The 20505-nt window shown below is 66.0% G+C and overlaps 5 protein-coding genes across 5 annotated transcripts; 1 reads left to right on the top strand and 4 right to left on the bottom strand.

Moving 5' to 3' along the window:
* Positions 1-2181: 2181 nt before the first annotated feature.
* Positions 2182-4954, bottom strand: EMIHUDRAFT_456343 (hypothetical protein). Its single transcript, XM_005783768.1, has 6 exons — positions 3789-4954; positions 3617-3756; positions 3478-3541; positions 3239-3388; positions 2987-3207; positions 2182-2865 (listed from the first exon to the last, which is right to left on the bottom strand). The coding sequence occupies exons 1-6, from the start codon at positions 4945-4947 to the stop codon at positions 2596-2598; spliced, it is 2004 nt and encodes a 667-aa protein (XP_005783825.1). The 5' UTR covers positions 4948-4954; the 3' UTR covers positions 2182-2595.
* Positions 4955-6182: 1228 nt separating this feature from the next.
* Positions 6183-6914, top strand: EMIHUDRAFT_468213 (hypothetical protein; the record flags this gene model as incomplete). The annotated part of the gene is made up of 2 exons (XM_005783767.1): positions 6183-6451; positions 6566-6914. Coding segments are annotated over 2 exons (454 nt in total), but the record flags the coding sequence as incomplete, so codon positions are not given.
* Positions 6915-9377: 2463 nt separating this feature from the next.
* On the bottom strand, positions 9378-11562 carry EMIHUDRAFT_456341 (hypothetical protein; the record flags this gene model as incomplete). The annotated part of the gene is made up of 7 exons (XM_005783766.1): positions 9378-9587; positions 9652-9818; positions 9881-10188; positions 10258-10301; positions 10400-10618; positions 10968-11076; positions 11381-11562. The coding sequence occupies 7 exons, from the start codon at positions 11560-11562 to the stop codon at positions 9510-9512; spliced, it is 1107 nt and encodes a 368-aa protein (XP_005783823.1). The 3' UTR covers positions 9378-9509.
* A 53-nt stretch (positions 11563-11615) lies between these two features.
* EMIHUDRAFT_456340 (hypothetical protein) lies at positions 11616-13417 on the bottom strand (the record flags this gene model as incomplete). The annotated part of the gene is made up of 4 exons (XM_005783765.1): positions 11616-12061; positions 12543-12705; positions 12855-13044; positions 13113-13417. The coding sequence occupies 4 exons, from the start codon at positions 13415-13417 to the stop codon at positions 11616-11618; spliced, it is 1104 nt and encodes a 367-aa protein (XP_005783822.1).
* Positions 13418-18087: 4670 nt separating this feature from the next.
* Positions 18088-20494, bottom strand: EMIHUDRAFT_456339 (hypothetical protein; the record flags this gene model as incomplete). The annotated part of the gene is made up of 4 exons (XM_005783764.1): positions 18088-18357; positions 18463-18600; positions 19165-19408; positions 19902-20494. 4 exons carry the CDS (start codon positions 20492-20494, stop codon positions 18088-18090), a joined length of 1245 nt encoding a protein of 414 aa, XP_005783821.1.
* Between the last annotated feature and the right edge of the window lie 11 nt (positions 20495-20505).

Here is a 20505-nt window from a genome sequence, read left to right as displayed (position 1 = left end):
CCACTCTGGAGGATGCGAATCTATAAGTCTCCCCCCAAAAAACTCCCCTCCCTCAGCGCTCGACTCCCCCGTCTTTGGCCAGCCTGCCCCGCCCCCCCTCCACCACTGGTGCGAGGCGGGCAGGGCCGTATACCCGCCCCACCCACCCAAGGGCCCTCCTCGCCTCCACTCGCCGCTCCCTCTCGCGGCGAGGGCCGGAGCAGCCTTCTCGGAAGCGTCCCGCCCCGTCGTCTCCTCGCCCCGCAGCGGCGCGGCAGCCGTCGGGCAGGGCGCGGAGAGGAGCTGCCGCTCCTCGCTCCAGTCCCTCCTGCGGCGGGAGCGCATCTTCGCCTCAGAGCTCCACCGCCTCAACGCCTCCGCCAAGCTCGCGTGGCGCGCGCACCGCGCCCGGCGCCGCGAGGCCGCACCAGGCCTCGCGGCGCCGTCCCGGAGCATGCTCGGACACCTGCTCTAGGCGCGCCGCCGAGCGAGCGTCGCAAGAGGCGGCCGCAGAGACGCGCCGCCTCGACCTCGCCGCCGAGCACACCCAGCGCCGAATGGCGTCTTCCCTCGCCACCGCCGAAGCGGAGGCTCTTGCGGCTCGTGCCAAGTGTGTGCCCACCCCCGCCTGAAGCTGACTACGGCTCGCTCCCTCCGGCCAGGTCGCGCGGCTGGAGTCGGAGCTCCGCCGCCTCAAGTCGCAGGGCGTCGCACCAAAGGCCGACCACGCGTGGCTCCCCACCGGCGTCCTCCCCGCCGGCCTCCCCGCCGTCAGCCGGCGCGGCACCGCCAGCCAGCAGGCCGACCGGCTGGAGACCGACCGGCTCCGGCGCGAGCGGGCGAGCGACGGCAAGCCCTTCCCCGTCGACATCCCGGTCTGGTCGATGTTGCAGCAGAAGCGAGGCGAGCTCGTCGAGGCCGAGCTCGCGGCGGCCGCCGCGGCGCGCGACGCCGAGCTCGAGCGGGCGGCGCGGCGAGAGGAGCGCGAGTCTTGGAAGTGGCGGCTCGAGATGTCGCAGCGCGACCTCAACACAGCGCGGCGCGAGCAGGCGCCCCTCGCTCGATGAAGACTGGATCTCGGTCCGTCTCGGACCATCTCGATAGCTCTGCCCCCCTCAGGCGCTCCTCAAGGCGCAGCTCGTCGCGCGCCACGCGACGTTCGCGCCGCACGACGGCGCAGGCACCGCGGCGGCGCAGTGGGAGAAGGCGTCCCCGCGCGGAGGGTGGAGGCTGACGGCCAACGACCTCGGCGGAGGACGCGCGCAAGACACGCGCGGCCCAGCGCAGCACGGCAAGCCGGCGCCGCGGGAGCCGGAAGCCCAGGACGGCAAGGCCGCGTTTTGGTTCTCGCCGCCGCCGTCGGCGCCGCCCTCCCCGCCGCCGTACCGTTCGCCGCCGCGCCAGCGCGTGGAGGAGTGGCCGACGGAGCGGCCGCCGTGGCACAAGGGCGGGAAGGGGAAGGACTCCAAGAAGAGTGCGCGCGTACCGCCGGGCAAGGAGGGCGACAAGCCGCAGAAGGGCAAGAAGGGCGGCAAGGAGGGCGGCAAGGGAGGCAAGAAGGGCGGCGGGAAGAAGGAGGCGGCCCACAGCGGTTGCGTGCGCGGCTATGCCCGCGGCAAGCCTCTCCCGTGCGGCGGTCGCAAGGCGTGACGAGCACCCTTCGAGCACCCTTCGAGCACCCTCCGAGCGGTGTTGAAGAGCGGTGAGGGCGCTACCCGCCGGCGCATCGTTTTCGCGAGCGCGGCCGTCGCGCCCCCTCCCCCCTCCCCCCCCCCCCGGGATGCGCAGGCTCCGAGCTCCTGCCACTCTGCACCCGGCGGGAGCGGGGGGGAGGGGAGGGGCCGTGCTGCGGGTCATACGGGGCGAGGGCGACGGGGCGAGGGTGGCGTGGTGAGAGCGTTGCCATCTAGGTGGGCGGGCGGGTGGGCAGGGTCGCGACGGGAGCATTTGGTGGCGATTTGCAGCACCGCCGAGAGGAGGCGGGGGGGGAGAGAGCGGTGATCGTGGCCGAGTGTCCACACCGTGTGTGCGGGCGCAGGGCGGCGGCCAGCCGCCAGCGCGCAGCGGTGCAGCGCCGCCAGGCATTTGGCCAGGGGCGGAGCCGCACCCGGTACACGAGTGTAAACTATTGTTTGACGATATAATTGAGCTCTCTAGTCGTACTGCGCGGTGCCGGACTTCGCAATCCGAACTCGCGCGGGCGCGACCGCACACACACAGACAACACAGGACAGCTCTCAGCTGCAACCTGCAAGTGCAACCTGCATCTCATATTATTATTAGACTCTCTCTCTCGGTCGCGATGACTCGATCTGACCTCCACAGTCTCTCCTCTAGTCTCTCCTCGACCTCGTTCTCCGCTGTCACCTGTCAGCGCCTACCCCGAATCACACATATTCTACACTCCGCCCTGTCTGAAGCGCGCCGCGCGCGCTCTCTCTATGTGCGTTCCCCCCTCAATTTCTCTCGTCGTCACACACATCTCACTCCATGCAAGGGGGCAGGAGCCAGCATCGCAGCAGACGGGATGTCGCGGCGAAGGGCGACGACCGCGCGCCCCCTGACACCGCACGCTTCCCCCCCTATCGGCCCTGAAGCCTGCACCGAAGCCTGGATCTAGTTTGGCTCGGCCGGCTTGCTCGAGCTGCATCCCGCGCGGCCGCTCGCCACCCGCCCGTCGGGGTTGCAGTCGAACATCTGGAAGCGGCCGTTGCCGCAGTCGGTGACGCACACGAGTCCGTCCGACGAGACGGCGATGCCGCCCGGCGAGTCGAACATGCCTTCGCCGTCGCCGTGCCGCCCAAACTCGTGCACGAAGGCGCCTCCCTCGGTGAAGACTTGCACGCGGTGGTTCTCGTAGTCGGTGACGAGGATGTGGCCCTCCACCTGTCACGGCACTCCTCGCGGTTCGACCGGGCCACACTCGCTCGGTGACGAGGGGGTGGCCGCTTCGCCGGCGAGACCGCCACATCGAAGGGTCTAGGAAGTGTCTAGGAAGTGTCTTCACCGGCGAGACCGCCACATCGAAGGGCCGGTCGAAGGAGCCCGCCTTCGCGCCGTGCGAGCCCAAGCAGCGCAGGAACTGGCCATCCTCGTTGAAGAACTGGATGCGGTCGTTCTGGTAGTCTGCGACGATGATCTCGCCCGACCGGGTGATGGCGAGGCCGGACGGGTGGCAAAACTCGCCATCGCCCGAGCCGCGCCGCCCAAAGGCGCGCACGAGGTTGCCTAGTCAGCCGACCCCCTCCCCTCAGGGGACGCGCCGCCTGGCTGGGCCGGAGGGGCGGGGCGAGCCGGCCTGCGATGTCGAACAGCTGGACGCGGTGGTTTTGGTAGTCGGCAACCACGATCAGGCCGGACCGCGTGACAGCGACGCCCGTCGGCTCCTTGAGGCAGCCGGGCTCAGAGCCTAAGCGTTCGACTCGCGCATGAGTCCGCTGCTCCCTCCTTCAGGCCCCATCTCCAAGCCCATCTCCAAGGCTGGGCCCGTCTCCTCACCGTCGCGCGAGACCGTGCGCACGAATGTGCCGTCCCGCTCGAAGAGCTGCACGCGCCCGTTGCCCTGGTCCGTCACGACGATGTGCGTGTCGGGAGGGCGGCCGCGGCCGTCCGCCGCCGCCGCCGCCGCCGCGCCGACGGTCCCGACGGCGACGCCGCCCGGCATGTCGAACTCGCCCGCCGAGCGGCCCTTGCGGCCAAAGGCGTGCAGGAAGGTTCCGTCGCGAGAGAAGAGCTGGACGCGGTGGTTGAGCGAGTCCGCCACGACGACGAGCTCGCCTGCAGTACAACGCGACGCAACATCATTTCACACCGCGGCCGCAAGTCCGCTGCGGCGGCGGGCTCGCCGTCGGAAGAGAGCGCGACGCCCTCCGGGCAGTTGAAGTCGCCTAAGGGCAGTTCAAGTCGCCTAAGGCAGTTCAAGTCGCCTGAGTTGAAGATGCCGGGCAGTTGGAAGTCGCCGCTCGCGTTGCCCTTCGAGCCGATGGCGGCGTGGAAGCGCAGCCGCTTGAAGTCGCAGAGCTGCGAGCGGCGGCGCGTGGTCCGCGGCGACAGCAGCGCGCGCAGCTCGCCCGTCGCGTTGCTCGCCTGCAGCGCCTGGAAGCGGTACGCCTCGCGCAGCAGGCACGCCAGCCCGGGGAAGGCGTCGAGCAGCTCGGACCTCTCCACCTCGAGCCGCGCCAGCCGGGCCGGAGGCACAAACGGCCAGCGGATCTCGGCGCCCAGCTGCGGCAGCATCCCCAGCCGCCCCTGCGGGTCCGCGTCGAGCCACGAGAGCACCGCAGAGAGAACGAGCTCCTCGGACGGCGCAGACAGGTCGTCGGCCTGCAGCACCTCGAGCAGGAGCTGGCCGGGCAGGCTGACGAAGCTGGCCCGCTCGGCGACCTGCCCAAAGTGCCGCTTGAGCAGGTCGATGCAGTGCAGCGCGACCGGCTTGCAGTGCGCCGTGTCGGAGGCCGCCAGCAGCGCAACGCAGTTTCCGACGCCGGCCGAGCGCTTTAGGAACGCGCAGCAGAGCGTGGCCAGCTCGAGCACCTCGTACAGGTCGGCGGTGCGGTAGAGCGGCAGCGCGTTCTCCGCGGTCAGCTGCACCTCCTGCCCGTACACGAAGCGCAGCAGCTCGGCCAGCGGCGCCGCCGACACCTCCTGCAGCACGAGCCGGTTGGCGCCGCGCTCGCGGTGGGAGCCGGCGAGCATGGCGCGGAATGGGCGCGAGGCGGCGACGAGGACCGCGCGGTGCGCCCACAGCTCCGTCGGCTCGCACCCCTCCTCCTGCACCACCAGGCAGCAGTCCTTGAGCTCCTCGTCCTCCCACATCTTTGCGAGCATGTCGGCGGCGCCGTGCGGCTCGCGGCGGACCCTGGCAGGGTCGACGAGCGGAGCCGAGCAGCCGGCGCCCGACTCGCCGGCCGAGATCTCGCGCCCGCGCTTACGTTTCCGCCCCGCGGGCGGCATGCGCGAGCTCTCCATATTTTCGCGACCTGCCGGCGAGCCGAGGCAGGCTGGGCCGTCGATTTTCTTTCGAGTTTTGCGGGACAAACGCATTCCAGCGTCCACCCATACCGCGTTGGTGTCCAGTCCGAGCCTGGCTGTTCTTCACCTTTCTACCTACCTACTGCCGGCATATCGCTCTCGGGCCCACAGACATCCCGCACACCCGCCGCCCCCCGCGCGCGCCCCGCCCCGGCCGGGAGAAAGGGGAGTGACAGCTTGGGACGGCAACATAACGAGTATCTCGCCCTCATTTTCTTTTTCACCTTCCTTGGCCGACTTTTCTTCTCTCCAAGTATGGCCGCTCCCATGCTCGCCCTCGGGCGGGCGGCTGCGCGGCCGGTCGAGGCCGGCCTCGGGCTGGCTCGCGACGGCTGGCCGCCGCCGCGCGCGCGCGCGCTGCTCGTCGCCGCTTCGCTCGAGGTTTTCCTCTCGCACCCCGTCTGTTTTCCTTTCCTTTTTTCTCTAACACCCCCTCTTTTTCCTCTCTATTTTACCGGGTTGCGACCGAGCTCAGGCTCGCCGCGGCGTCGGAGGACGCCGCCGTCGCCTATACTCCCCTGCGTCACTACGTGCCTCCCCGTCTTTGTAGCCTGGCGTTTGTGCCGTTTGTGCCGCGTCCCGTGCCCATAACAGCGATGGAGGTGTTATGACTCGTGTTATAGGGTGTTATGTTGAGCAGCCAGCCATAACAGCCATAACACCTGTTATCCCATAACCTTGTTGAACCTTGTCTGGGGTCAAACCCCCGCGCGCAATTCTTTTATTGGTAGCGGCCGTTTAACAGACTATCGCATTGTTTGTCCTTTGTGGTCCGACTATCGCGTTCTCAGTTGTTGTCCTGGTTATCTGTGCCTTCGTGGCTTCTCACTCTAGTCTCTACATCTCACGGCGATGCTCGCCACCACCGCGCTCCTCCTCTGCTACTCGCACGCCGGTGTGGCCTCTATCGCTCAGAAACGATCAGGGACACAGGGGTTCAGTGGTTCTCCTGCCCCCTACCAGTGGACCCGACAAAGAAAGAAAGAAAACACACAAGCCAAGGGAGGGATGGGAGGACCCGACAGAAAGAAAGAAAGAAAACAGTCCCCAAAGGATGGGAGGACGGCAGGCCGCCAAACATACAGAGATTTTAAGGAGAGGGGCGAACAAATTTCTTTTTTTCGGCGAGAAGCTCGCAGAAAAAGCGACCCTGGCTGCTTGCCCGGCAACCAATGCACAAGTCGCTGCTGCTCCTCTCGCTACTCTCGGGCTGCGCTGCGCTCATCGTCTCTCCGGCGCGCGTGTCGGCGGCCGCCGCCTCGCGCTGCGCTGCGCCCACCGCCCTCGCACCTGTCGACGCATCGGCGGTGCATTCGGTCGCCTCTCTCGTGGCCGAGATTGTGCAGGCAGACGGCGAGCGCGCGTACGGCGCGGTGGACGCGCCGCTGTGGGTGCTCCCGGTCGGCGCGATTGCTGTCGTTGCAACCGCACTCGTCCCGATGTGCGGCTGCACCCTGCACTATGCCACGCCGCCGCCTCTCCCGCCGCCTCTCCCACCGCCTCTCCCGCTGCAACCTCGGCGCCCGCTCTGACGTGGTGTCCCCGCCTCTCGCAGCCTGCTCTCGCCCGGCGAGGAGGCCTTCAACCAGCAGCAGGGCTACGAGCAGGGCCGCTTCGGCACCAAGGACGGAATCAATCGCCCACGCAAGTAGAGCGCTGACATTCCCGTGCCTTGCCTCTGTGGCGCATCCGGTCTGCGGGTCTGCTGCGCACGCTTGTGATCGCGAGCCACCCTCGTGAATCGCCTCTCACTTGGCCTGGTGCATGTCGAGAGAGGGTCGTCCGCACATTCGTCATTCCGCTGGCTTGCTGGCATAGCAGCGTGTGCAGATGTGTGCAGGGGCGTGTGCGCGCTGCGCAATCTATTCTTGCGCGTTCTTCTCCATAAATCGAGAACCAGACAAGGGGAGGCCCATCTCACTTCTCGCACCACCACCAGAGCTCACACTCATAGCCGCGCATCTTCCCGGGGTGCGGGATTTACACACCCGAGGCCGCGGAGACCGGCTCCTGCGCGCGTGCTGGCGTGCTGCGCGACTCGTCGCGCGGGCCACGGCTTGAATACACCCGTCCGCCCACACAATACCGCGTCACAGCTTTGCTACACGGGCTAGCTGTCCTGCTTCGACCTTCGTGGCTCGATCGCACACCGCCACCACCGCCGACGTCTCCCAAGTGAGTTGATGTGGAGAGAGGGGGGACGACAGTCGACGAGTCGACACACTGACTCGGCGGCGTGCACCTCGATCCTGTATGTACCACCGCGGTGACCGGTGTTTGTTATGACCCATGACCAGCCCATGACCCCCCCAATGTGCAATGAACCGCATACCGCAGTGAGGGAGGGGCGAGACGATCGAGGGTCCCGTACCATGCGGAATCGACCCTATCCAGTGCTCAAGAGTCAAGTGCTCAAGCTCCCCAGCCTTAGTCCGTCATGCTGGGTCGTTCAGGGAGGAGTTTTGAAAACCAACAAGAAATCACGACTCTCCTCTTCTAGGACGTGTGTAACACTGACTCGCTCCGCGAGGGTGCGACTGAGCCTGCCGCGCTCGATCTGGGAGCCACTCGGCGCCAGTTCGAGCGGCGGTCGGCTCGGCCACTGCGGGTGCGACGCACGATAGAGCATGCTGGGCACTGCGTCATGTACTTACCGCTCCACGCCAAGGCGCGGGGCGGCGGTGCTCGCCGGCGCTCGCGGCGCTTCGGTGCTCGGGCGCGCTCGCCATTGTGGATGTGGTCGTTCAGGGCGGGTCGCACAGCACACGCACACGCACGCACACACACACACACACACACACGCACACACACACACACACACACACACACACACACACACACACACACACACACACACACACACATGCATGCACAGACACACAGCCCATTCCCCTTCCCCCGCAAGACATCAAGGACGAGGACACGACACAGGACGCACCTCTAGTGAGGCCCGCATAGTAATGTGGGTGACTCCTGCCGCCGCCCCTGCCACCCCTGTGTCAGTGTGCCTGTGGTAAGTGAGAGACTGCCAGCGGGAAGCTGGAGGCAGGTCACTAGACTGAGATGAGACCGCCAGTGGAGTTGGGAGCCCACCGTGCACCGCGCTGCGAGCCTGTCGTGTCCCTTGTCAGGAGCAGGAGAGCCCCACCTGTCCCCCTGATCGTCCTTCCAAAATCCTGCTCGTGCAGGTGGGGACCCTGTCCTCCTCCCCCATCCCTCGTCTGGGTTTGTCTGTTTTCTTTCTTTCTTTCTTTGTAACACTGACTGACTGGGGTCCCGTACCAGTGCTGAAAAAAGTTGACTCTTCCGCGCGTTCATGGGACGGTGCTCGGGGGCGGGACGTACGCACGCGTGGGTTCGCGTCGCGACTCGTGCGCGACTCAATGATCTCGACTGACCGTTCCCGAGAGCGCCCCCTTCGCTCGCTCGCCATCCTCCTACTCCTAGCCGTGTCGCTGCTCCTCACCGCTGCCTTAACCTCCTCGCACCGTGGCATTGCGACGCGCCTCCTCGACGCTTGCTCGTCTGGCACATCACTTGGGTGCAATGAGAAGCAGCAGGGCAAAATATACGAATATGGAGCCGACTCCCCACACACTGACAGCGAGCTCGGCCCGGGAGGGTGGGCAATTTTGCCTTCAGCCGACGCCCTTTTTGGTGGCTGGATAACAGACTTTTGGGGAACAATTAGCGCCCCGTTTACAGCCCGAGGTCGCCGCCCAACCCCTCATCCCTCAGCCTAGCACTTTCTTTGCTCATGAACGGTGCGAGAGCTCACACGCCCGTTCCCGTACATGTCCAACAGGCGGGACAAGGGAAGAGGAAACGCCACCTCCGGGATGCTTCAGCTGGTATGACGGGTGCAATACGTGCACCGTGAATGCCAAAGGCGAGGCTGTAGTAGCGCTACGCCGCAGCGTAGCGGTATCAGCCCGCACCCACCGAGGCAAAGGCGCATCTAGCTGGCGCGCGGGGCTGCGCCGCCCTCACAAGTTGCCAATCGGCCGGGCCACCGAACGCAGGCGAGATTGGCCAATGCGCGAGCCACAAAGGGTGCTTCAAATATGGAAAGGCCTACTGCGTGGCTTTTGGGGAGCCGAAGGCTAGCGCGCTGTTAAACAATTACGGTGAATGGGCTGAGGACAGTTAGTGGGTTGTCTGAATGGTGTCTCAGTGACTTGACCGTTCATCGGAGCATTCACCGTGACATCGCGTGACGCCTGACGCGTCGCCGATCAACGCGGCCCCCATTTGTCGAGAGATGGTGCAGAGGAGGAGAGATTCAACCAGAGAGAGAGACAGAGAGTATATGTGTGTTGCCTGTTGGGGACCCCAGAGAGACTCTCCAACGTCCAAGCAGTTTCTCACGAAATATACACGCGTGGAGTCAGGAGAAAGTTAGCGCGTACACAAGCGCACGAGAGCTTCAGCTAGCATCTAGCAGCAGAGAGCTGACTGTGGGTGTGCACATTTTCCGAGGACCCTATTCCCCCCGCCCCTCAAGCGCTGCAATGGACCTCAGTGCCCGGATCGGCCTCCGACGGCGGCAGGAGCGGCACCGGGTACGCCATTAGCACCTGTGGCATGGCAAGCCCTCCACTCACAGCGTGGTGGTGGGGCGGAGGTCTGGCCAGCGCGCGCCTTGCTCAGCCAGCGAGGCGGCGCTGCGGACATCAGCGCGACCACGGCCGCTGCCTTGTGTGACGCGCAATCGGCGCCGGCGATCGTGCACTCGGCGCGGCCCGCGCTCGGATCCTCCACTAGCGAGGCGCTATCGCCGACAAAGTCGCGCCAATCGGCGGGCGACCCTGTTCACACCTCGACTTGTCACCGCGGGGACCCACCACACTCCCAGGAACGCGCCTCGCACCGGCAGTCGGGAGGGACGGCGTGAAGGTGAGAGTGAAGGGCTCGCCGTGCGCCCGGGCGGCGGCGAGGAGGCGGCGGAGCTCGTAGGCAGTGAGCGCGTACGGAAGCTCCTCACCCTCCTCCGCGCCAGCGCTCTTCGGGCCAGCGCCGGCAACCGCGTTGCCAATCGTACCCGAGCTCGGCAAGTCGTTGTCTCGACCGACAAACATCCGCGCGCAGTACTGCCCGTAGTAACGCCCGGAGGCGCCGGAGGCGCGCATCAAAGCGACCGCGTGCGCGGGCAGCAGCGGCGTCGAGTCGGCAGGCGACCTGTCCACAGAGCTCCGCGCGTGAGGACGCGCCGCCCGCGGCTGCAAACGCACGCTCCTCGGGGCGGACAATTCACGCAGCACGCTCGAGTTGGTCGCATCCACCCGCACCACCTGTTCACAGCCCTCACCGTGAAGAGACGCCACATATCTTGACTCTTAGAGGCCGAGGACTTATCTCGGCCAATCTCCGCGCGGATCTCAGCGCCGACCTGCCCCTGCGCCCGGCCGAAGATGGCCAGCAGGGCGGAGAGGAGGGGCAGCTTCGCGCGCGATGCCGCCTCCGGAAGCCAGTCTGTCTCCGCGAGCAGGTTGGTCGGGAGGAGGAGGTGGTTCGACCCGCCCCAATGCTTGAGGTTGGCGTACATGGTCAGCCCGCTCATCTGCTGCAGCCCGAGCACGGGGCCGCCAATGCCCCAGGAAAGCGTCGCCTACACACGGGCGTTACGCACGGGCGCCGTCAACGACTCCCGCTCTTTCACACCTCCGCGGCGCACGAGCTGTCAGCGGTCGCGCCAGTGTCGCGAGGCCCACCGCCAGCGCCACCCTACCGCCTTGCGCGCAAACCTCCGCGAGCGGGGCGGGGAGGGCCATGGCGCGAAGGCAGAGGGCGGCGAGCAGCCCGCAGCCGACAAAGTGCGAGTCGATGCCGCCGTGCAGCTGCGCACACGCCGCCGCAGCGACAGCCGCCACGGCGGCGTAAGCAGCGGCGGGGCCGGCAGCGAAAGCCTCGGCGAGGGCGTCGGGCGTGGCGGGGAGGAAGAGGCCGTAGCGAGCGACGCACATGAGCGAGAAGCCTGCCGCGTAGTTGAGCGGGAGCAGGTTGATGCTTGTGTGGAAGAGCAAGCCGGCCACCACGCCGGCGCGCGGAGACAGCACGAGCAGCGGCCTGCTCACAGCTGGTGGACCTCACAGCCCCCCCTGCCGCCTGCCCTTCAGAGGAAGAGCAGCCGCCCGATCGCGAGCTCGAGGGCGACGGTGAGGGCGGGAGCCGCGCGGAGCAGCAGCTCCGCCGCCGGCCCGCCCGGCGGCAACAGCGCCTCGAGCGCGGCGTCCGGCAGCACGGTCGCGAGCTCAGCGAAGAGCACCTGCTCACAGCCCCTCCCCTCGCCCCTCTCGGGCCAGCAGCAGCGGTGGACACCCTCGCGGCGGATAGGACCGTCGCACAGCTCGTGCGGTGGTCGAGGAAGGACGTGGTCAGCTTCCAAAAGGCAGCGACCACGTAGAGGACCGCGTGCTGCGCGCACAGCACCGTCGAGCAGTACCGGAAGACTGTGGCGCCGGAGAGGCGGCGGCCGTACTGAGGGAGGTTGGCGGCGCCGCTCGCCGTCGCGCAGACGACGAGGCTCGCCTCGAGCAGCGCCGCCCAGCACATGTGGTCCCACGCCTACTCGCACGCCGCGTGCTGTGCGCAAGTCCTCTCCACGCCTAGCTGCCCTGCGCCGAGCACGCCATCGGCATCCACACCGCCCACAGCAGCAAGTTGGACACGTGCGCCGCCAGCAGCGCCGACGCGGACGGGCGAACGAGCAGCAGCAACGAGAGCGGCAGCCTCACTGCCCAGTCCAGGCTGCAGAGCGGACGGGCGTCCACCGGCCCCGCCGCACCCAACACCCCGGCCAGGCGGAGGCCAGAGTCGGCGAAGGGGGCGAGCTGGTGCAGCGCCCACAGCCGGCCGTACGCCAACATCTCTCCCGCGTCCGCGCCATGCTGGCCGTCGTCGCAGCAGCCGTGGATGCACTTGACCGTCGAGAGCGGGCGGGGCCGCCTCGCCTCGAACTTGTGCGGCGCGGCCGCCCTCACAGCGGCCTGGTCGTACAGGGCCGGGCGGCGGTCCCGCAGGTAAAAGTCGTCGTGCCCCTCGAGGGCGGCGCCTGCGCCGGCGAGGCAGGAGGGAGGCAGGGAGGCGAAGAAGAGCCCCTCCTCGCTCTCCCCGAGGGAGAGGAGCAGCTCGCCTAACCTCGGCCAGTCTCGGTCAACCTCGGGTCACCTCTATCAATCCCTCGCCGAGGGAGAGGAGCAGCTCGCCTAACCTCGGCCAGTCTCGGTCAACCTCGGGTCACCTCTATCAATCCTCCCCCGAGGGAGAGGAGCAGCTCGCCTAACCTCGGCCAGTCTCGGTCAACCTCGGGTCACCTCTATCAATCCTCCCCCGAGGGAGAGGAGCAGCTCGCCTAACCTCGGCCAGTCTCGGTCAACCTCGGGTCACCTCTATCAATCCTCCCCCGAGGGAGAGGAGCAGCTCGCCCTGCGGCGACGCGACGACGCTCTGCCCGTTGAAGCGCACGCCGTCCTCCGACGTGTGGCCCGCCTGTTTACGGCAGGCGGTGTGAGCTGCGCCTCGCTGCAAGGCACGGACGCGCTGCGAATCTCCCGCCCAGTTTGCATAGACGAGCGACACGTGCGACTCGAAGGCCCGCACACGCACGATCGACTGGTTCACGAACGAGTAGGGCTCGAAGTTGGCCGTGGGGGTGATGATGAGCGAGGCGCCAGCCAGCGCGAGGCTGCGCACAGCCTGCGAGTCGATTTGCATATCTCCTCAGCCAGAGAACTCTGGTAGATCTCGGATGTGTCTCGGCTAGGTCTCGGCTAGGTCTCGGCTAGGTCTCGGATGTGTCTTGGCTAAGTCTCGGCTGTCTCGGCTGGGTCTCGGCTAGTCACCGCCTCCGGGAATTCGATGTCGTAGCAGATGAGGAGGGCGCAGCGCACTCCGCCTACCAGCTCGAAGATTGGACCGAGCCGCTCCCCGGGCGAGAACGCGGCCTTCTCCGCCGACCCAAACAGGTGCGTCTTGCGGTAGAGCGCGGCGAGCCGCCCGTCCTCGTCCACCGCCAGCGCCGAGTTGTACAGCTGCCTGCAGCGAAAGGTGGCGATCCTATCAGCAGAGACCGAGTCACGCGCGTCTTGTTCCGATCTCGGAACACGCGCCCATTGGCCGAGCGCTCGAAGAAGCCGAGGACAATGGCGAGGTGGTGTGCGCGGGCGATCGACGCAACGCGATCGATGGATGGAGAGCCCTCGCGCAAGCCACACACCTCGCCCGCCTCGCTTAGCGCGCGGTAGCCTCCGAGGAAGAGCTCAGGGAGGATAAGAAGCCGGGCGCCCTGATCCTGCGCCGCGGCCGCCGCCTCATCGAGCGCTTTGAGCGCCCAGTCGATGCCAGGGTCGGAGGAGCGAGGAGGCGGCTTTTGCTGCCAGAGGGCGACTCTGAGGTCGGAGCCATCCATCGCACTAAAGTTCGGCTAGCTGCTTGTACCCCCATTTCTCGCCTGCAAAAGAATTCTTCGGTGCGTGTGGACGAAAAGAAAGAAAAATCTCGCGGCGATTTCACCGGCGGGCACTTCCTGCCCGCGCCTTTGTAGATGCCCTGCGTGGATGTCTCGGACTGGCACAACGGCCCCCGCCCCGGCGGCGCGCTTACCTGCAGCGACTACCAGGCCAGGGGCTACTGCCGGCACGGCCAAATCTCTCGCGGCTCGGAATGGGCAAGCGGAGCTGCGTTCCATTTCCCGGAGCGTGGCTGTTGTGCTTGTGGACGCAGCCGCCACCGTCTAGGTCATGGTGCGCTTCAAAACAGAAGCACAGGCCGCACCAGTAGTGGCATGGTTGGCAGCAGTGGCAGCGGTAGCAGTGGCGTGCTATCGCTCTCCGGTGGCAGCAACCAAGGCCGTCGCGAGAGCGCGAGTAGCAGCGGCCAGTGCCAATGCCCAGGCGTGTCCGTGTGCTCCAACTACTCGCTCGCCGCCTTCATGCTACGGATGCCCAAAGTCATCAGCGAACCTAGCTCACCGTGGTACGACTATCTTTGCACAGTGTACCGAACGCGGGCGTTGCCGCTGCCGCTGAGCCTGTCGATCCTAGAGGCATTTTACCCCGCGCTTTTGCCCGTGCCCGCGTGTACCAAGACGGCGCACCTGTCGCTGCGTACTGAGCGACGGTGGCACCGACGGTGGCGCAGAGCGAACATCTCTCTGGACGTGGATCAGAAGCGGGCCTGTCGCAAAGCAGTCTGCGTAGCGTGGCTTCCCGCACCGCCACCCACGGATGCTGCAGCGCGAGCCTTCGCTGTTGGGCGTTCCTACGTGCGCGTCCCGCCGCAGAACGGCTCCGCAAAGTCTGCATTTGGACATATCGTGATCCTGCAGCGACCGATTCAGGAGCGGCGGCCACAGGGCCGAGAGTTTGGACCACAGCACAGTTTCCCTTTTTCTGCAGTGCCACGCGCAGTCGACTCGTCCAGTGACGCCGCTTGGATCGAGGTTTCGCGGACTGCCTTCCCTGGGGAAGGGTATAGAGACTATGGCTGCTGGTTCCACCCTGCAGTCGGCACGGGCGTCTTCTTGCGCCGCGACAGGTAGCGCATTATGTCTCAGCTCTGCCCGGGATGGTTCCGAGATTTATGAGCTGGCCCCTCTCCTCGCCCTGCAGGCGGACGCTGCTGAGCTGGACAAATCGCCGCGCTGCGAGCAGGGCTGTCTCTGCGTGGACGGGCCACGCCATGCGCGGCCATCGAGGGGACGGTGATTCCTCAACAGCAGAGGCGGTCTGCGGGAGAGCCGTGCTGCACTGATCGATGCATGTCACGCTGCAGGCGATCTGCCACGCTTAGCGGCGCGGCGCGGGTACACGTCATTTGAGATCCTCGCCTCGAATGGATACACCTCGGGCTTTGAGGAACTCGGAACGACGGTGTGCCTCTGACCCTTGCCACCTTCGCATTCGCGCCCCGCGTTGACTCTGTGTGGCCCTGGCCCAACCACGTTCCCCCGCTTCACCCTGCGGATGAAAAAGGTGCCGGCACACGAGCTGGTGCTCATGGACAAGGAATGCATGGACCACAGGTCGGCCGGAAGTGACAATTAACTTAGCAATTACTTCACGTACGTCTTCGACCATGGTCTAGTCACACTATTTACATCTCTCTCCTCACACACTCTCACACCAACACGCATTCTTGCCTCCCCACCCACAGGTGCCCCTGCCGCGTGCAGAAGCAGCGCATGTGCCGCTGCCAGCTTTTCACCGGCTGCGTGCCGATCGAGACGTGGACGGGATGGCGATCGAACCGGAGATGCGGCTGCAACGAGGGTAGTCCGGCGGTTATCAACTGCGCGCTGACGGAGGTGCTCTGACTCACATATATTCTCAGCGCATAAGTGTGGTTGATGTGGGGAAGCCAATACCCTTGTCATCGAGCCTATCGACAGAGAAGTGCTGTTGTCATGACGAGGCCGCGTCTGATTCGCGGAGCGCCACGTGCTAAATCACACCGCGAGAGAGCGTGACTCGTGGCCCGCCGCTTGGCTTTGAGCCGACGGGGGGCATGTGTGGCTGTTGAGGGGGTGCGGCACCCTCAACAGCCATTGTTGAGGGGTTGCGAGGCACCCTCAACAGCCATTGTACGAGCAAACGCTCGGAGGAAGTTGGAGATCAGGCAGCTCGCGATGCTCGTTAGAGCTCGGGGTATCTCTGTGCAAGCTCCTTCCGAGGCACCAGTCGGCCCCCCTCGGCGCTCACAAAGAAAAAGGAAGTTCCCCTTATGGGGCGCCTAGTGCGGGCACGGCGCAGAGCCGTGATGCATAGAGCTCTCGCACAGTTCCTCTGCGTCGGCACACATTGCACTCAGGTGTCAGCCCTGCCAGCAGGTCTCTCCAGCGCTGTGTATCTCGATTACCATCTCACCCCTCCGTCGCAGGCTCGAGCAACTCCTGCGCCGCGTAGTGCGCCTTGCCATCCTCCAGCAAAACGCGGTAGAAGGGCTGCCAGGGATAAGGCAAGTCCCTCATAGGGCAGGCAAGGCCGAGGCTCAGGGTCGGCGGGCGCCCAACCTGCGCTATAACGCCATTGTCAACGCCGACAAAAGCCGTTCGATTGTCGACGATGCCGAGGGGACCCCCTGCTCACAGGAAGGGCTTGAGGCAGACTTGGTTTAGGCCAGCTCCGATTGTGGTGGGTGGTGAGGTGCGCCAATTCGCAGCAGCGCTGCCGCCGAAGGAGGCTGCTTCGCCTAGGCACATTGAGGAGGTTCGCCATCAGCGCGCATAGACTATCCCGATGTACCTCGGCTGTCTCTCGGAAACTCCGCCTCGCAGGTGTGATCCCACCCATACGCCACGCATGGGCCCAGCCGTTGGTGTCGTAGGCTCTGCCCAATCAAGAAGCGAATCTCTGGCGCGCGGCGCATTGGAGCAAAGGCGCCGCTCTCCTCGAGGCGACCAAGCGTGTCGTTGAGCTCTTGCAGCCGCCTCAGCGCGACAAAGGCCTTATCGACCTCATGCTGCCGCCTCAATTTTTCCGCGCGGATGAGGGTACGGCGCAAGTCGAGCTCCGGCATGGCGAGCGAGGCGAGCGCAGCCTCGATGTTGGCACTATCATCGAGGCCGCGGAATAGAGCCGCGACGTCAACACAGAGCACCTGGCCTTGGAAGCTGGCGGCAGCCTGGGGGGGGGGGGGGAGATAGTAGGGCTGCACGTGAGTTGGAAAGACGTGTGTCATTTGCACATGGAGCGTGTGCCCAGAGTCATTGCGCCTGCGAGCGTTTTGTCCTCCTGACGACACCATTGTAAATGGCTGTCCACAGACGTGGGCGCATCCTCAGCTCTCGTAGGCCACGGCACAGCGAGCGGTACAGCGTCAACTCAACAGAGGCCATATCAGCGACGAGATTCAGATGTGACAGCGACGAGGAGATGACGCGGGGACGTCCGTGGCCTTTTCGCGGATCTTCCTGTGGTTTCACAGCCTTGTTATTGAGAAGAAAATACGTCAAATGGCGCTGTGCGCTGGTCTGTGAGAGGTTGAGGTGCGAGCCCTGGAGGCCCTGGGAATGGGGGGAGACTACCCGCGGGCCTTGTAGATTCACAGTAGGGTGATAAGAAACAAGAACCTCGCATGCGACGACAGTGAGGGTGTGAGAATCAGACCCAGGGAAGGTCTTTCACTACCTTACAGCCCCTGCCTGAGCTCAGGCTCGACAGAGGTCGGTTTGAACATTGCGCTTAGTTAGCGTGTTGGTTGTACCACTTGCTCGATGTCCCGCGTCGGCGTGTAGTTCTGCCTTCTACGTTAGCCAACTATCCTCCTATCACCTGCCTCTCCTTGCACCTGCCCAGATCGCCATCAAGATGGATTGCGACCGCTCCGCCTCGTCAGTGCGCAACCGATACTTGCGCATCATCGGTTGCGCCGCGCGTCGCATGACGCCTGCAGCCGCTGAACCGTCGTAGAGGCTGGTCGCTTGGTGGGTGCTCGACGCCTTGTTGGACCCGACGCAGTCTCTATTCGCCACCAGCCTGCGCTTTGAGCCGACCAAATACTCCGAGAAGAAGGCTCTTTCGTCTTTGCTTCAGAGGCTGATTGGAGCAAGTCTTGACGCGGCGGCGCATACGACTCTGACCCGCACTGCCATCTACGTTTGCAGCACCAGCGCCCTCATCGCTTACATGTTGGTCTCACGGGGAAGGAGGTTGGCCCACCCAGCGATGTTATAGGAGTCACATAGGGGTCGGCCTTCAGTCGTGTGTCAAATAAGTGGGTGTTTATGAGATTGCCCTATCAAAGAGCCCAGGGGAGGTTAGATACGCGTCCAGGAATAACGGCCGTCTGTGCTGCGCGCCATCCGTGCTCTGCGGCTCGTATCTCGTGCTATAATACCCTATACGTGGCTACCCCTCCCCGCGAGCCGACGAGACCGTCCGGCCGGCGTCGCGGACGCAAGTCTGCAACGTGAAAGCATCCACCAGCGCGGGGTGCACAAGGCTTCTCAGAAAGAACGGTTCAAGCTAAACGTAAAACAGCGGGCACCCGCACGCCGCAGGCGCAGCCTTGGCTCTCGTCACTAATCCCATCTCGTCTCAGAGTTTGACGGTTTTATTTTATTTTTATTTATTTGGCTCGTCACTGCCATAGCTCCTCCCATTGCGCTCTTGCGTCCGAGTAGGCGCGGCCCTTCGGGTCGCTCCACCCCGGCTCCGCGAGCAAGTCGTGACCCGGCGCGATCGGCCGTGCGCGCGCAAAGAGCTTGTCGAGCGCAGAGTCGAGCGTCGCGCAGAACTCGGCGTCGGCCACGAGCACGTTGAGCTCATCGTACGGCAGCAACCCCTGGTGGACCGGCAAGTTCATCGAGCCGCGCACGAGGTTCGCCGAGCCGAGGAACGCGAGGTCGCCCTGCGTGGAACTGCTGCTGCCACCGTACCCGCCCGCGCCGTCGCCGCCCGCGCCGTCGCCGCCCGCGCCGTCGCCGCGCAACGCGAGAGTCGCCTTTGCATGCACCATCACTGGCGAGAGGAAAAGCCGCAGCGTGGGCCAGCCTCCGTCGAGAAGCGCCTGCGCCGCCTTCCGGTTTTCGTGCGCGTAGACGTTCGCGCACTCAGGCAGCAACAGCTCGACGACCGCGCCGCGCCGCAGCGCCTACGCGTGTTGCGAGTACACCAAAGTCAAAAACAACACAAACAAGTCCGGGTGCGAAGCCGTTGTGCAGCGTATTCGTCGCATGGCGCTGCTGATACAGCGCCCAGGGTGGTGAATACGATGCAAGGCAGCGGAGTGCGTGTCTTCTCGAGGGCGAGTTTGAAGAGAGGCGTGTGATCCGCATCTAGGACGCCGCGCAAACTCGAGCAGCTCGACGCCCCACCGGTGGCCGAGGTACGCCATCGCGACGCGGTAGCGGCCGAAGCGGGTGTCGCCGAAGAGCGCGCGGAAGGTTGGCTCGATCTCGTGCCTGCGAGGGCAGCCGAGGGGCGGGTGAGGTGCGGGCGGCGAGGTGTGGGCGAGGTGCGAGGTGTGGGCGAGGTGTGGGCGAGGTGTGGGTGAGGTGCGGGCGGCGAGGTGTGGGCGAGGTGCGAGGTGTGGGCGAGGTGTGGGCGAGGTGTGGGCGAGGTGTGGGTGAGGTGCGAGGTGTGGGCGAGGTGTGGGCGAGATGGAGGGTGGCTGGGGAGTGGGCGAGGTGTGGCCGTGGAGGGCTCCAGCGCCGACCAACGCGACGGCTCCTCTCGTCTCTCCGCTAATCTCGCGCCGGCCCTGCTCGCGCCGGTTGCACACAAACTCGACGGCCGGCGGAGCGAGCGACAGCGACGCGCGTGGCAAGTAGCGGCCGTCGCACGCGCCGCCTCCTCCTCCCGATGCGCCGGCGTCGACATCGCACTCGCCTCCGACGAGGACGTCTTCTGCGCCGTCCGGCCACGAGGAGCGGAGTGGCGAGAGGAGGTCGCCCAGCAGGCTGCGGGCAGGTGTCGGGCTGCTGAGCGGCAGGGAGCCAAGGGACGGTGGCGGGAGGGGCTCGGCAGAGGACGTCCGGCCAGTGCCTGGCCGATGCTCGGCGAGGCTCTAGCTGCCATCTGGCGCGCGGGTGTGTGGCGGTGGGAGCTTCTCGAAAGCGACGTCGCCTGCGATCGAAGACGAGAGAGCGCACGAGGACGCGAAGCTCGTACAGCAGCGAGAAGGGACCTCCGAGCGCCGTCGTGCTGCCCGCGGCCCGCCCGCCCGCCAGCGCCAGCGAGCTGGCGGAAATGGCAGCGCCGCCAGTCGTCGTGAGTGCGGTGGTGGCGAAGGCGGCGGTGGCGGCGAAGGCGGCGGTGGCGGCAAAGGCAGTGGTGGCGGCGAGGGCGGCGAGGGTGGCGGCGGCGACGACGGGGCCGGCGTAGGCGGCGGCGCGGCGAGCGCCAAGGTCGCTGGCGGCGGCGGTGGGTGATTTCCGCTCCGGGCCACCCCACAGAGAGAGGCGGAGCCGCTCTGCTTGCGGCGGCGGCAGCCGCACAGCAAAGTCCTCCCAGTCGTCAAACCGATCGCCGAGGTTGATGCCCCCGAGGATGGCGGCCTCGCCGGCGCGCCGCGCGAAGAGCGCATACTTTGCGTGATCGGGCTTGGACCGATAGGTCACGTCGCACCAGTCGTGGCGGCGCGCCAGCTCCGCAACCCGAGGGATGAGTGTGTCTGTCCTCTCGATCAGCCGCGAGATCTCGGACACGTATGACACGTCAAGCACGAAGCTGACATGCACGCCGCGCCCGCCGGCCGTTTCCAGCGCATCGAGCACGCGCGCGCTAGAGTCGCCGCCCTCCAGCAGGTACAGGCCAAGTTCGACCGTGTCTCCCGCAGTGGCGAGCGCGACCTCGTCGACCAGCGATCCCACCAACTGGCCGTACGAGGTCAGCAGCTCGGGCCTGCTGCAGCTGGCATCGGCGCTAGCGATGGTCGAGGGTTCTGGCCTGGTGCAAGCGATGGCCGCGGATTGACGATTGGTAGGCGTTAGCGCGGGCAGTAACGAGAGGAGCGCCTGACGCGTCGGGGCGGCGAGCAACGACATCACTGAAAAGC

This window comes from Emiliania huxleyi (assembly GCF_000372725.1).
Source record: "Emiliania huxleyi CCMP1516 chromosome Unknown EMIHUscaffold_177, whole genome shotgun sequence".
Taxonomy (NCBI): domain Eukaryota; phylum Haptophyta; order Isochrysidales; family Noelaerhabdaceae; genus Emiliania; species Emiliania huxleyi.
Note: the sequence above shows the minus strand (reverse complement) of the source record. Positions and strands in the feature narration are given on the sequence as shown.

Excerpts from the sequence above, each read along its gene's own strand:
- EMIHUDRAFT_456343 (XM_005783768.1), bottom strand. The coding sequence starts at position 4,947 with ATGGAGAGCTCGCGCATGCCGCCCGCGGGGCGGAAACGTAAGCGCGGG. Across the intron at positions 3,757-3,788 it reads AGCGGACTTGCGGCCGCGGT|GCGAGCTCGTCGTCGTGGCG; the intron begins GTGAAATGATGT and ends GTTGTACTGCAG. Across the intron at positions 3,542-3,616 it reads GCGGCGTCGCCGTCGGGACC|GGCAACGGGCGCGTGCAGCT; the intron begins GTCGGCGCGGCG and ends GTGACGGACCAG.